The sequence below is a fragment of the Microchirus variegatus genome (genome assembly GCF_963457635.1).
Source record: "Microchirus variegatus genome assembly, chromosome: 12".
In the NCBI taxonomy this organism is placed as follows: Eukaryota; Metazoa; Chordata; class Actinopteri; order Pleuronectiformes; family Soleidae; genus Microchirus; species Microchirus variegatus.
In genome coordinates, this window is record NC_139813.1 from 3,107,628 (window position 1) to 3,121,696 (window position 14,069).

General features: G+C 40.5%; 1 protein-coding gene across 1 annotated transcript; it reads left to right on the forward strand.

The window, feature by feature from the left end:
* Positions 1 to 3,495: 3,495 nt before the first annotated feature.
* LOC310934992 (gamma-crystallin M2-like) lies at positions 3,496 to 4,050 on the forward strand (the record flags this gene model as incomplete). Its single annotated transcript, XM_083898814.1, has 1 exon — positions 3,496 to 4,050. One exon carries the CDS (start codon positions 3,496 to 3,498, stop codon positions 4,048 to 4,050), a length of 555 nt encoding a protein of 184 aa, XP_083754940.1.
* Between the last annotated feature and the right edge of the window lie 10,019 nt (positions 4,051 to 14,069).

Sequence of the window (14,069 nt, forward strand, 5' to 3'; positions counted from 1 at the left end):
GACGAGGCGAGAAGGCAGAAGGAGGAAGTGATTCCGGAAGAGATGGAATCCACGGGAGCCTCCGTATCTTCTCGGACGCAGGAGATGTGGCGACCTGGAGAAAACGAGTGGTGAGTATAGTTCCTGGAGTCAAGTTTCTGACAGCAAGATAAGTAGCGTCTTTACCAGCTAAGCGAAACAACGGAGTGACGCTGGTGACAGGCGCAGCTCCGCCTTAAAGGTCCCATATTATACCCTATTAACCCAAGTTAAACTAGTTCCTGATGCCCTAATGAACATGTCTGTGTCATGCTTAAGTCAAAATATCATAAGGTTGAAGAACAATAGCAGTTCAATAACCCTACCAAAACAGCCTTTTTCAGAACGCTCGGTTTTGTGCCTGGTCATTTACATGTGAATGGGACCCAGGTAAACACACAGCCACTGCTTCCAGGGGAGTGTCGCCACTTATCACCTATTGTCATGCACCATCGTCACAACCCCCGCTCCATATACCCCATAGTAATATATTTGTTTACCCGTTGTTACTGAGTTTCACCGTAATGCATAGAGTGACCACGATTTTGGCTTCTCGCGATCATAAAAACTGAAAACAACGATTAATGCGCCGCGCAGCGCGACGAGTATGTAAATTCCCATGCTAGAAAAAGACCATGAACGCACCAGTGTTAAATCGGCCGAAAGTGACGTGTGTGGATCAACAACACGAGGAAAGAACGTGGAAACACGACAGAAAGGAAGCCTTTGGTTGAGAAGAAATGTAGGACAACATCTAAATCTTTCTGCAGTGCTTTCAAACGCGTGCTCCTCATATCACTGATCCACACATGCCACTCGCTAACCGCAGGCACGTAACTGGTGCGTTCAAGGTGTCCCTCCAGCATAGGAATTTACACACACGATCAACAACAAAGGGCTTCTGAAGCTTGTGAACATTTTTTTCATAAATAAAATATATCCACTGGACACAAAAATCCTCTGAGGCTGGAAGTTTGTGTAAAACACTGTGCTCCGCTGTGCAGCCACTCTTCCTCCTTGCCTACACTCTCGTATTTCACAGGGACAAGGGGGAGCTACGGTGGAGCTGTGAAGTACTCTGCCTGGCGGGGTGCCAACATTCACGGTGAAATGTGCGCACTGTCGTCACTTGGTCGGGAGGTGTAAACATTGTGTGTTTTATCGCTTATACTTACACAAAGTGGAACCACTAAAACATGACTGAGTCTTGTTTTTTCACATTTTGGGGACTGGTATGGCCCACTGAGTCCCAAATATAAGTACTAAAAGATTAAAAAGTTGATTTTGCACAATAGGGGACCTTTAAGAGTCCTCTTGATCGCTGATCAGAGGCAGCTGGGGTGGAGCCGCGCAGGTGGAGACAATCACCAGCATCATCTTGGAAGTAGGTCAACTACGCCTCCTGCAGAGATAGAGAAGACACGGAGCAGCAGGGGACAAAAACAAGGAACTTGGAAAATGTGTGAGAATGTGGATTGTGACAAACATTTGTCGAAGATACACACGTTACAGTCAAAAAAAAGAAAAAGAAAAAGTTCATATTTTGCGACCACCATACTCGCACAGTTCCTCTCTCTGTCCACAGATCACTGCACTGAAACTGACCTGACCTCCACTCCTTCCCGCCATCGAGACACCAACCACCAGGACTCAAAGACCCTCCCACCGTTCAGACAGCCCCACCCAGCAGGAAGATTGAAGTATCAGATTCCTCATAGCCCCTACATCTACATCATCACGAGAAATGGGCGTCACAGGGGACAGGCAAAGACTACACACATGTTGAAGAAGAAGTGGTGTGTCAGGAGGAGAGGGTGAGACTGATAACACTTCAAAGCCTCTACAACAAATCCACTGTGTCATCTGATGATAATGATGATGATGATGATGATGATGATGAAGGTGACCATGGTGCAGAAAACGCCTTGCCCATGGTCAAAGTGGCCATTCCTGAGAGCTCAACACTGGAGTTCAGGCCCTGACTGCTGCTGACCTTACTGCAGCTACTTAAACATATGTCAAACTTTTAAACTTTTAGCTTCACTCCACTGGCTGCCCATACATTCCAGGATCCATTTTAAAATTATTTATTTGTTTTTAAATCCCTGAATGACCTTGCCCCATCCTACCTCTCTGAGCTTCTACACCCATATTCACCCAGTCGCTCTCTCAGGTCAGCTGATCAGCTGCTCCCGAGTGTGCCCAAAACCAAGCGGAAGCTCAGTCCCTATCTGTTTTTAAATCTCTTCTTAAAACCCACTTCTTCTCTTTGGCCTTCGACACTGCAAGATGTTTGATTTTTATTGTATGGGTGCCATTTCCCTTGTGTTTTTATGATTTTTTTATTATTTTAATCTATTTTATGTTATTTTATTGTATTTCATTTTGTAAGTTTTTACTCATTATGTGTTTTATGTACTATGTACAGCACTTTGGTCCACTGGGGTTTGTTTAAAGTGCTTAACAAATAAAGTTGGATTGGATTGGATTGGATACCACTGTATGACTACAGTGTAAGGACAAGAAATGATAACAGAATAAGGCACCAGCCCCCCCCCCCCCTATATTTTTTTAAGTTATATCATTTCACATCTTAAGAGGATATTATGTACTTAGACCAGGAGGGGGTTGTGCTATGCAAATGTGATGATTCTGTCTCTTTGCTCCCAGAAGGTGTAAATCTTTGAGGCTAAAATTCTCCCTAAAGCAGTTTGAGGAGTGCCTACATTCAAATGACCATATCTTCTTCAAATATTATCCGATTTGCATGTGTTGGACATTGTTGGAAAGAATCTGTAAAGAACTCTAAATGTCCCTCGGTAGACTTGTGACCGGTTTTGCCATGACTGGCCACATTTTATAAGAATACTGAACATGAAATACTTGAAATTACAGGTCTTTTTATGAAGATTAACTTGAAAATACTGTCATATTGAGATCATATGACTATAATTACTGCAATAAATAATCAATTTAAGAATGTAATTAAAAAGATTGATTAAACCAAAACTTGAAATAATATAGAAGCAGCTATTAACAGCTGAATAGGCTATAGTTGATTTTCTGGATGTTGTTTGTTTGGTCACAGCTGTATTATTATTGTTATTCGCCCATAGGAATGTTCACAACAACTTATTCAAATGCCTTCTATCAACATGGTTTCTCCCGAGTCTTTGGGATGTTCTAATTTACTGTATCACTGAGATGAGTGGGAGAAGAGAGAGAGGAATGTGTGGCATGTTATTGTATAGAACACAATCATTGTCAATGATTTGCAACAATACTTTTGTGGTAATTGTTGTGAAAGTGGACATCCCTTTAGTGCTGGATGGGCTTCTACGGTTTGTTGCTGGCTCAGGCTGTTTTCACAAAGGGGCTCTCTCTGCTGGTCAGGTATATAAAGGAAGGGTCTCCAACAGGTAGACAAGCAGTTCATCTCCAACAGTAGCATCTGCAGCATCACTAAACCTGGCAAAGATGACTTCCAGCAGCATGAACATGATGGGCAGAATCACCTTCTATGAGGAGAGGAACTTCCAGGGCCGCTCCTACGAGTGCATGAGCGACTGCGCTGATATGTCCTCCTACCTGAGCCGCTGCCACTCCTGCAGGGTGGAGAGGGGCTGCTTCATGGTCTACGACCGCACCAACTACATGGGGAACCAGTACTTCATGAGGAGGGGCGAGTACGCTGACTACATGAGCATGATGGGTATGAGCGACTGCATCAGGTCCTGCCGCATGATTCCCATGCACAGAGGCTCCTTCAGGATGAGGATGTACGAGAGGGAGAACTTCCAGGGCCAGATGCACGAGCTGATGGATGACTGTGACAACATCATGGACCGCTACCGCATGTCCAACTTCATGTCCTGCAATGTGATGGATGGCCATTGGCTGATGTACGAGCAGCCCAGCTACAGAGGAAGAATGATGTACATGAGGCCTGGAGAGTACAGGAACTTCATGAACATGGGCTACAGCAACATGAGGTTCATGAGCATGAGGCGCATCTCTGACTCCTTCTATTAAACAACTTGTACATGACAAGTTGCCTGCTGTAAGGTGTGGCAAAAAGCCACATGAGAAAATACTAATAAAGTCTACTTTGTTATAAAACATGATGTTATGAAATTGCTTTTCATAATTTTCTTCTCTCTTATCATTCTGATTAAACTCCTCCTACCATTCCTAGTACAAGTGTATCATCATTATTACCTTGCTTCCAATAATCTTCAAGGCAAATTAAAAAAAGGGTATAAACCCCGAAGGACATGTCAAGTCGAGCCAAGCGGTGCTAGAACTGTGTAATGGAAAAGCCCCATTATACACACATTGTTATATTAGCTTTGGTGATTACAACCATTTCCTCGCTATAGTTTAGGCACAAAAAGCATATATTTTGAAGCCTTGCTGATGTCAGACTGAATCTCAATCTTATAAAAAACATAATGTAGGGTAATGAAACACAGCAATGTCCTCGTAACACCGTAAAACAGGATTTCCCAAACATTCTATGTGGGGAGCCACTTTTTCAAGATGATAAACAATCATGACAATCATCACAAATTGACTATTAAAACTGTGACGAGAACATAAATAAAAGTTTGCGTTTGGAAACTTCTGAAATGGAACACAATGAACTTGTAAGTGAAGTCCAACTTCCGATGTAAGTGGACGAAGTTATGACAGCCCACTCGCGCATGAAAGGGAATAACATTATTCGGCCTTCTCTAAAGTTATCAGCTCCAATTCCTTAGCACAAGCCTAAACAATTCAGGACGGAGCCTGCCGCAACTGTTGTAATCACAGCGACCTCGTTTTAGTACTGGCTCCAGTCTGTTGTCTACAGAATTTGTCTCTTCATATTTTCGCAGAGCCTGACCGAAAATTAAGTATCCTAACTCTGAGAATCACAGGCAGACTGACAGAGGATGCCCAACTGTTAACATACTCATGTTCGGCATTGTCTCAGTTCTCCTCAGATCTGAGTTGCTTCCAATAAAGCTTTTTCTCCGACTCCAGGAAACTCTTCGGTCGACTCACTAAATAATCAAATCTCCGCAACAAATTGGCGTCACGAACAGGATTTCAACAGAACTACAGACTGGTAAAGTGCAACATTCTTAGTTTGCCTTTCCATGTCTGCGTTTGACCAAATCCAAAGAACTGTGTAGATTAAGGGGATTGATTATCGACTGATTTACAATTAATGAGTGTGAACAATTCTTGTAAATATTCAAATAATAATAGAGTGATTTTGTTCAAAAGTAGAACAAAAGTGTTTCTTTGGGGAGGAGTGTGGGGGTATGTAGTATAAGATTATTGATGATTATATGAGTAACGTTGTTTCCGGTTCAGCGTCAGGATGTGTCCTACACAGGGGGCCTCGTGAAGAACCAAATCATTGGGAAATTCATTTTCGGGGAGATGAAAAAAGCCGCCTAGTTTGGTGTCAAGACCCAGAATCTGCCCTGTGTCCTGGGGGAAACGGGGGACACAGGGCAGGCGCCAAAATTCCATGTGCACATGGTTAAAATAATCACTCATAACCCACACAGGTCCCAGAAATAAAAGGAGTGAGGAGTTTTTATTATTTTATTATTTTAATCTATTTTATGTTATTTTATTGTATTTCATTTTGTAAGTTTTTACTCATTATGTGTTTTATGTACTATGTACAGCACTTTGGTCCACTGGGGTTTGTTTAAAGTGCTTAACAAATAAAGTTGGATTGGATTGGATTGGATACCACTGTATGACTACAGTGTAAGGACAAGAAATGATAACAGAATAAGGCACCAGCCCCCCCCCCCCTATATTTTTTTAAGTTATATCATTTCACATCTTAAGAGGATATTATGTACTTAGACCAGGAGGGGGTTGTGCTATGCAAATGTGATGATTCTGTCTCTTTGCTCCCAGAAGGTGTAAATCTTTGAGGCTAAAATTCTCCCTAAAGCAGTTTGAGGAGTGCCTACATTCAAATGATCATATCTTCTTCAAATATTATCCGATTTGCATGTGTTGGACATTGTTGGAAAGAATCTGTAAAGAACTCAAAATGTCCCTCAGTAGACTTGTGACCGGTTTTGCCATGACTGGCCACATTTTATAAGAATACTGCACTGTAAAACCTGATAAGTTAGTTGAACTCAAACCATTTGAGGAAACTGATTGCCTTGAATGATTTGAGTTTATTAACTCAAACATATTAAGTAAAATGAATAACTTTTTTTAACTTTAAGGAACCTCCATCATTTAAGTTGCATTTACTCAAATTGGTAAGTTAAAAAGACTTCAAATGATTGAATTGTTCATTTCATAAGAATTAAGTACAATTCACTTAAATGTGTCTACTTTACAGAAATTGCATTATCTAAGTTTAGCTTACTTTGTTTTTTCTCTTGAGATTAATCATTACATTCAGGTTGACAACGTATTGCTTTGCAGCATTTACTCAGTTCATTCAAGGAAACGGATTGCTTTCAACAGTTTAAGTTGTATGAACACAAATTAGACAATATCTTAAACAACTTTGACAGTTTATTTCAAGAAACTGCAAACACTTATTACAAAACATTCATGTACACAATGTGCAACAATCCTGTAATATTATGAACCAGGCTCCTTTGTGAATATTTTTGGAAATAGCAACTCAAAATGACAAAGGGTAACGCTTTCTTTTACAGTCCCCTAATTACCTGGTATTTAGCTGGTAAATTCATGGTAACACTAAAGTGTTGCTAGGTAATTACCAAGGGTAATAAGATAAGTAAATACAGTGAAACCGTTGCCAAAATACTGGGTAATGCACGGTAATGTACTCGGTAAGTAAAGTAAAACTGTACTGTAAAAGAAAGCCAAGCTTGTTTCCATGTAATTACACACATTTTTAGGGTTAGGTTTGTTAGATTACCCCTTGGGTAAATGGCTAGTAATTAGGGGACTGTAGGTACCTGCTTATTACCAGTTTATAACCCAATAATACACTTACATTTACCATAGTTTTGCCATAGTTTAGCTGTACATACCTTCTTATTAACAGCAGTAATAACACGCTATAATTAACTATATAGTTACCAGGTAAATGCCCAGTATTTTGGCAACAGTTTCACTGTATTTACTTTCTTATTACCATTGGTAATTACCTAGTAACACTTTGGTGTTACCATGAATTTACCAGGTAAATACCTGGTAATTAGGGGACTGTAAAAGAAAGCGTTACCTGACAAAGAAATCAAAGATGTGTAATTGTCAAATCTGTAGTGTTAACATTACAAGGTACTTCAAATTGCAAAAATGGTACAGCAACATCAAATAAAGTACTCAAAGGCCAATCCGCACACCTTTCACACAAAACTTCACTGTTTTATAATTTGGCGAAAAACATTTATATAACTTATTGTAAACTATTTTCACAACTTCTCAGCTTGTAATGGCATTGTATTCTGAAATTTAACTAATAAAGCTGTCAAAAACAGACCTTAAACCTTAAAAAAATGTCCTTAAAACAGGTAAGGTCCTCCACACTGAAACCGTCACAATATGTCAAAGTAGGGGCTGACTGATTTGCAATAGAAAACAAACTGAAAAATGTGAAATCTACTGGGAAAGAAATATGGCAGAAAACAAAATGGAAGATATTTTCACATGGTATTGAAAACTGAAACTTGTAAGAACAACAAATTTGAAATGACAGCCATTGTTTAAGTGGGGTGCCTGATGCAACACATAACAAGCTAAATTAGATGCCTTTTAGATAAGGAACACTTTTCAATGTGTGCTTATAGACAGCAACCACAGCCACTTCATTCAAGCTTATTTCTCAAGGCCTCCAACTTGGGTTTCAGCTGTTTTCTACCATCATCAAGGTTTAAGAGCACAACCTGGATGAACTCAAAGAACCCACGTAGGGTCCTGAGGGTAATTCAAATGGAGCGCATACATAAGTCCAAATAAAATAACAAGTGCATCAGGCCAAGATCTGTGCGACATTACAACCTGACCCTCGAGGACGACAGACACGTTGTGTGTTTCCCAAGGAATTCCAGCTGGTCCCTCAGCATCGTTGACAAGAGCCACCAGAGCCACTGCTTCCCCCTGGGTTGTCTCCAACTCATCCTGCAAAGCAAAAATAAAATGTTCAGTATACCCATCATGTTTAAATAAATAAAGACATAAAACCAAATCGGAGGGGAGAGGTGAGGCAAGGAGAGGAGGACAGGAGAGGTGGAGGATAAGAGGAGTCCCTAGATGAAGACATTAAGACTATCAGGGGCCAGTCTTGGGCAAGAGAATAATTAAATAAAACACTAAACCACAAAAGGTTAAGCAAGTAAAGATAGGTTGCAAGAAAGTTAAATACACTATAATAAATGTGTACAGTGTATGGACAGAGAGTATGTGTTAATATCTATATACTGTATACACACAGCCAGTTCATATACAGTAAACATTTATTATAGTGCATCTAAAATTGGGAGCAAAATAACCAGTGTATACATGAAAGAGCCTGTATAATACCTGGCAAGTTTTGAAGACACCTGAAGAATCCTCCTTTAGGTAGAGTGGAAGGCCGGCCAGGGCTGCTGTCCTTGCTGCATGGACGTTGTTCTTGTCCTGACGTACACATCGAAAAGGCGTGCAAATGGGGGATTAGGCTTTGTAGGCAGCGTTCATTTCATCATCTATTTATTGTAGAAGATTAGTTATACACGCACTTGCTCGCCGTATGCCATCAGAAGTGCTTGCATCTTCTCACCAGGTTTTTACTCACCTAGGTTTCACAAAAGAGTAAGCCATCTTGCAACAACTTCAGCAATGGGCGGGTCTGAGCTCACTATTTCTTCACGCCTAAGTGCAAATGTCTGCTGCATGTGTTGATGAATGAGGATCATGTCTCTCTCTGCTGATGTCTTCTTAAACTGGTCCACCATCTCAAGCCTCTGTTTATCTAGTGTGCTTTTGGTCTGTTGTTGTGGGTAATTTGGAAGAAAGTTGACTTCCCCTCTTCTGGGTCTCTTGATGTGGGCCCTACTTGGTGCACCTTCTGGGTTGGTCCTGCTGCGCATCCCTGAGTTCACTGCAACATCTTTTATGCCAACCCTGGTCAATTTAGCTCTGTAGTTGCCCATTTTGAAGCGCAAGCTATTCTTCCACCCGTCATATCCTGTCTTGGAGCCAGTTTCTCTGAGGCATGGGTGTTTGCGCACAAGTACCTCTGCAGCTTTGCCAAAGTGTGTGCTGCTGGGATACGCTTTAATTTTGTACATTTCAGCAGCCATAGCATCCAGTATGTTGTGTTTTTGATCTCTGGTCAACCTGATACCTTTAGCTTCCCTTGCATACACAGAATTGCCCTCACTTAAAGCATATTCCACCTCATAAGAGAAAGTTGGAACTGTAAAAACATCTGGCCAATGACAAAGTCGCTCTGGTGAATCCGTATTATCAGAGAGTAGCACTGTGTCATCTGTACTGGTTGAACTCAAATCTAAATCAACTAATCTAACCACCTTAATGGTTGCCTTAGGTGGGAGGTCTTCTGTGTTAACCAAATTACACAAGGCATTGTCAAACTCTGGGTCTTGAAACTGAAGGCACAGGTCATAGGTCAAGTTAAGCTTGTTTTTCACCTCATTTATGAGGGCATTTATGGTCTCGGGACGAGAAGGCAAAATAAGCCTCTCTGCATTGCACTCATCAAGAATGACCCTTAGCTTCAAAGTGTCTCTTGTTTCCATTTTGTAATGTATTGGGGAAATCTGTAAAACACATTAAAAAAAGTTATTCAAGTCAAGTTATTACAACAGCGCTCTTTAAAATCATCTACCTCACAGAGCAGCACATTGTCATGCATCAATTCACCTTTGTCATAACATATTTTTAAGTCTTAGTTGAAAAAAATACCTTTTAAATGTATTGTCCAGTGCATCCACGGCAGTCCATATAGAAATGTTTGTCCTCCACTTCAGCAATAACTTTGGTCAGCTGCTGGAAGAGGCTCTGTTACTCTTAAACAGGAATGAAATGTTTAGTCATAAGGACCAGTTGACCTGAAACTTTGTAGGCAAAGAAAGGCATATGATCAGTTATCTGGCAAACATACTTGTGTATGGTCCATGCTTTCATACTCCGTTAACTTATAACATCGCAGATGCTCAACATACCAGGTTTCATAGCTTTTTGGAAAAACAAGATCTCACTTCCAATAAGCAGAATGTTCATGATTTCTTTAAATTCAGGAAAAGCAGCTCGTTCTCCAGTGCATACAACCATGCCAACTTCAAAATGAATGCCTTCAATGTTTGCCTGTTTTGTACAGTACACAGTTCTGCTGTCTGTTATCGTTGATATCAATGCATGTGTATCAGTGGGCAAAGTATCAACAAAGACAGATTCCACCTTTGAAGCCTGCAGTCGTGGTTTAAAAAACTGTGGCGAAGACAAATAGAATGCCATCATGGTTTGACGTCTATCTGCCAATGTTTTCAACACATTTTGAAGTTATGTGTATCATGAACAATTTTTTTGAATACTTTGTTTCCCCTCAAATCTCATTGTCCAAGGGACCAAAGCATCTAATGAGATGAGGATAGTGTTCAATATAGTGATGTTTTGGCCGTAATCGTAAGTTAGGGAAGACCTCTTTAAGAAGTTGTCTGTGATCTAAAATTTTACAGGCCAGGTACTGAATGGTCTCCTCAGTGAAAGAATGAGACAGGATGAGCTCAACTATGGCTCTCAAATCCATAAGCACCTCCCAATATTTGTCTCCCTCCGGAACTTTGGACGCAATGAGAACAGGCAGCAGTCGAATCAGAGTATGGTTCTCATGCCCATTACCACCAATTGTTCCTCGCGTAACAAAATTTTGAGGTATGGGGTGAGGACGGTCTGCTTTATCAGAATGTTGATAAGGAAAAGACAGTATTTTCCTATTCAACTCTTCCAACGTAAAGTATTTTCTTGCAATCAAACCTTTTAAACAGTGTGCCAGCTCGACAGGAACCACACCTTCAAAGAGGTCGTGAAGAATGTCTGGAGGAAATCCAGTGATATGAGAGTTGGTCAGAGAGGACACAATCCCGTTTAACACCATAATTCTCTCCATTGCCATTTTTCTGTCCATTTTCAACAAGGTTATCATGGAGTTCTTTGGTCCTCATTTCAAAATGACCCGTAACAGCATGTGATGTTTGCATCTCTGTCTGTGTTGCAAGGCAAAACCTGCAGAAATATGTGGACCTGAATCTCTCGCATTGAAACCAGCTAGCCCGTGGGCACCAAGGTTGTCAGCCACAACAGAATAGACTGTCCCTTTGAGAGACAAACCCCAAGCCTCAATGAACACACCCTGTTCTTCAAGAGTTTTCAGATCACTCAAAAGGGGAGCAAAAACCTTTGCATAACCGAACTGCCTTACATCTTCTGATTTGCACAAAATAGCAGGTTGGATGGTATGAAGGGCTGAACGATACTTTACTGGCATGTTAGCCAGAGTCCAGTAAACTGCACAAATTTTGTGAATTTTTCTGGATGTTCCTAGCGGGTTTGCGATCTCAAAATCATCAACATAAAGAATGATTGATAATTTTTTACCTTCATCTGAGAGAAGTGGATTCTGCTGGTAGTGTAAGCCATCACAGTAGGACAAATATTTCCCAGGCAACTGAAAATATCACTCACAAGCATGTCAGAAAGGGAGCAGTTATGTTTTTTGAGTACTTTGATGACCGATTCTCTAACAAGAGGTTCTGACAGTGAAAGGAACTGATCATGTGCTCTATTATTTCTTGTGTGGCTCTATGTGACACATGGATAATGGTTTGCATTTTCAAAAAGAAGGCAGCAAGATTATATTGTAGCTGCTCAGGTAAACCATCTATGCTTATGTCTATTACTGGAGCTGATTCATCTTCATATAAAACCTCTGCTGGATCATATTCAGCGTCACCACCTTCGGAAGCAGCAGAAACATCTTCCACTACAATGGATGCTTCGTAGTTTGATAGATCTTTATGCTCCCTGCATTTGTGTGCATTATAGGTAGAGTAAACATTTGTTTTGAATTTGCATGCACTGAATGGGCATGGTACCACCTCTTTCTTTTTTAAATGCCCCCTTAAGTGAATAAACATGTCTTTCTCGTGAATAGGTTGCTTAAAAGCACACACAGGACAATGAAATGCCAAGTTAACAGTCACATTTCTACTGTCACAATCTCCCACTCCTTTGTCACTGTGTGCTCTTGACAAATGCACCTTAAGAGAATTAAAAGAACTAAATGTACACATACATTTACTGTACAGGCATGGTAAAGTTGAAACTGTGGAATACTGACCATGACAAAGCCTATAATGTCTCAATAACAGCACTTTCATAGAACTAGAAAAATCACACAACTTACACCTCCACATGATTTTTATCTGAACCAAGCTCTCACCAATTTAAGCCTGTGTGCTCCATATCTGACTAGATGACAATTAAGCAGGTATAACACTTAATGTCTCCTTATCCACCCTAAATTCACACATGGAAAAACACAAAAAAAGGAAAAGCAAAAAGAAAACTTGGGTCATTCATCTTTTTGCTATTTTTGAAAGCCACGCAGTCTATAGATGGCAGGGAGCGTTAGCAAGCGCAAGCTAGCTAACCTAGCCTTGACAGTGAAAAAACATTGTCTTACCGAAAACAAAACCGTGAGGTCCGGTCGCAGCTGATTTCGGTGAAGAAATGTTAAAAGTGGAGAGTATAGGGATTCAACTATCTTCTTTTTCGCCGCTTGTCTCCTGCCGTCCGTGCTTCTCTAGAGCGGTATGATGAGGTTGCGTGAGGCTGGTGTGGACATGCTCAAACACGGGAGGGACTTCTTACTCCTCTTTACCGCGCAACCACGCTCCAATCACAGTCAAACCCGCTTGATTTGAACGCTTGATTGACAGCTAAACAACCAATTGCTTCGTGCGCAGTATCAGTGAGCTGTGACACATCGTAAAACTCACCTCCTGCGAACTTTTTTATATTAAAATCAGGATTAATAGACTAATCGATAGTGGTTTCTCGTCTCATAATTAAAATCTAATCTTAAAAACAGCGCTACACACATTAACGTAGGACGTTTTTCAAAACGTCCGCCATGTTGGAATATTCGTCGCTGTCGAAAGCTCTGGCAGGATAAGCAATGTGATTGGTTGACGCACGGCTGACGTTTGCGTAGGCGGGTCCCGTCTTCAGCCAAGCTAATGTCACTCATTGCAATAAATTCTTTACAACTCAAATATCCTACTTAGACTCATTTTCTTTGAGTTATCCTTACACCCAGTCTCTAATGAGTTCAACACACTGTCAGCATTTAGGTCATTTCAACTTTATGCTGTTTTTAAGTACTGTTGACATAATTTTAAATAGTTACTTGTACAATCAGGTTTTACAGTGTGAACATGAAATACTTGAAATTACAGATATTTTTATGAAGATTAACTTTAAAAATACTTTAATATTGAGATCATATGACTATAATTACTGCAATAAATAATCAATTTAAGAATGTAATTAAAAAGATCGATTAAACCAAAACTTGAAATAATATAGAAGCAGCTATTAACAGCTGAATAGGCTATAGTTGATTTTCTGGATGTTGTTTGTTTGGTCACAGCTGTATTATTATTGTTATTCGCCCATAGGAATGTTCACAACAGCATATTCAAATGCCTTCTATCAACATGGTTTCTCCCGAGTCTTTGGGATGTTCTAATTTACTGTATCACTGAGATGAGTGGGAGAAGAGAGAGAGGAATGTGTGGCATGTTATTGTATAGAACACAATCATTGTCAATAATTTGCAACAATACTTTTGTGGTAATTGTTGTGAAAGTGGACATCCCTTTAGTGCTGGATGGGCTTCTATACGGTTTGTTGCTGGCTCAGGCTGTTTTCACAAAGGGGCTCTCTCTGCTGGTCAGGTATATAAAGGAAGGGTCTCCAACAGGTAGACAAGCAGTTCATCTCCAACAGTAGCATCTGCAGCATCACTAAACCTGGCAAAG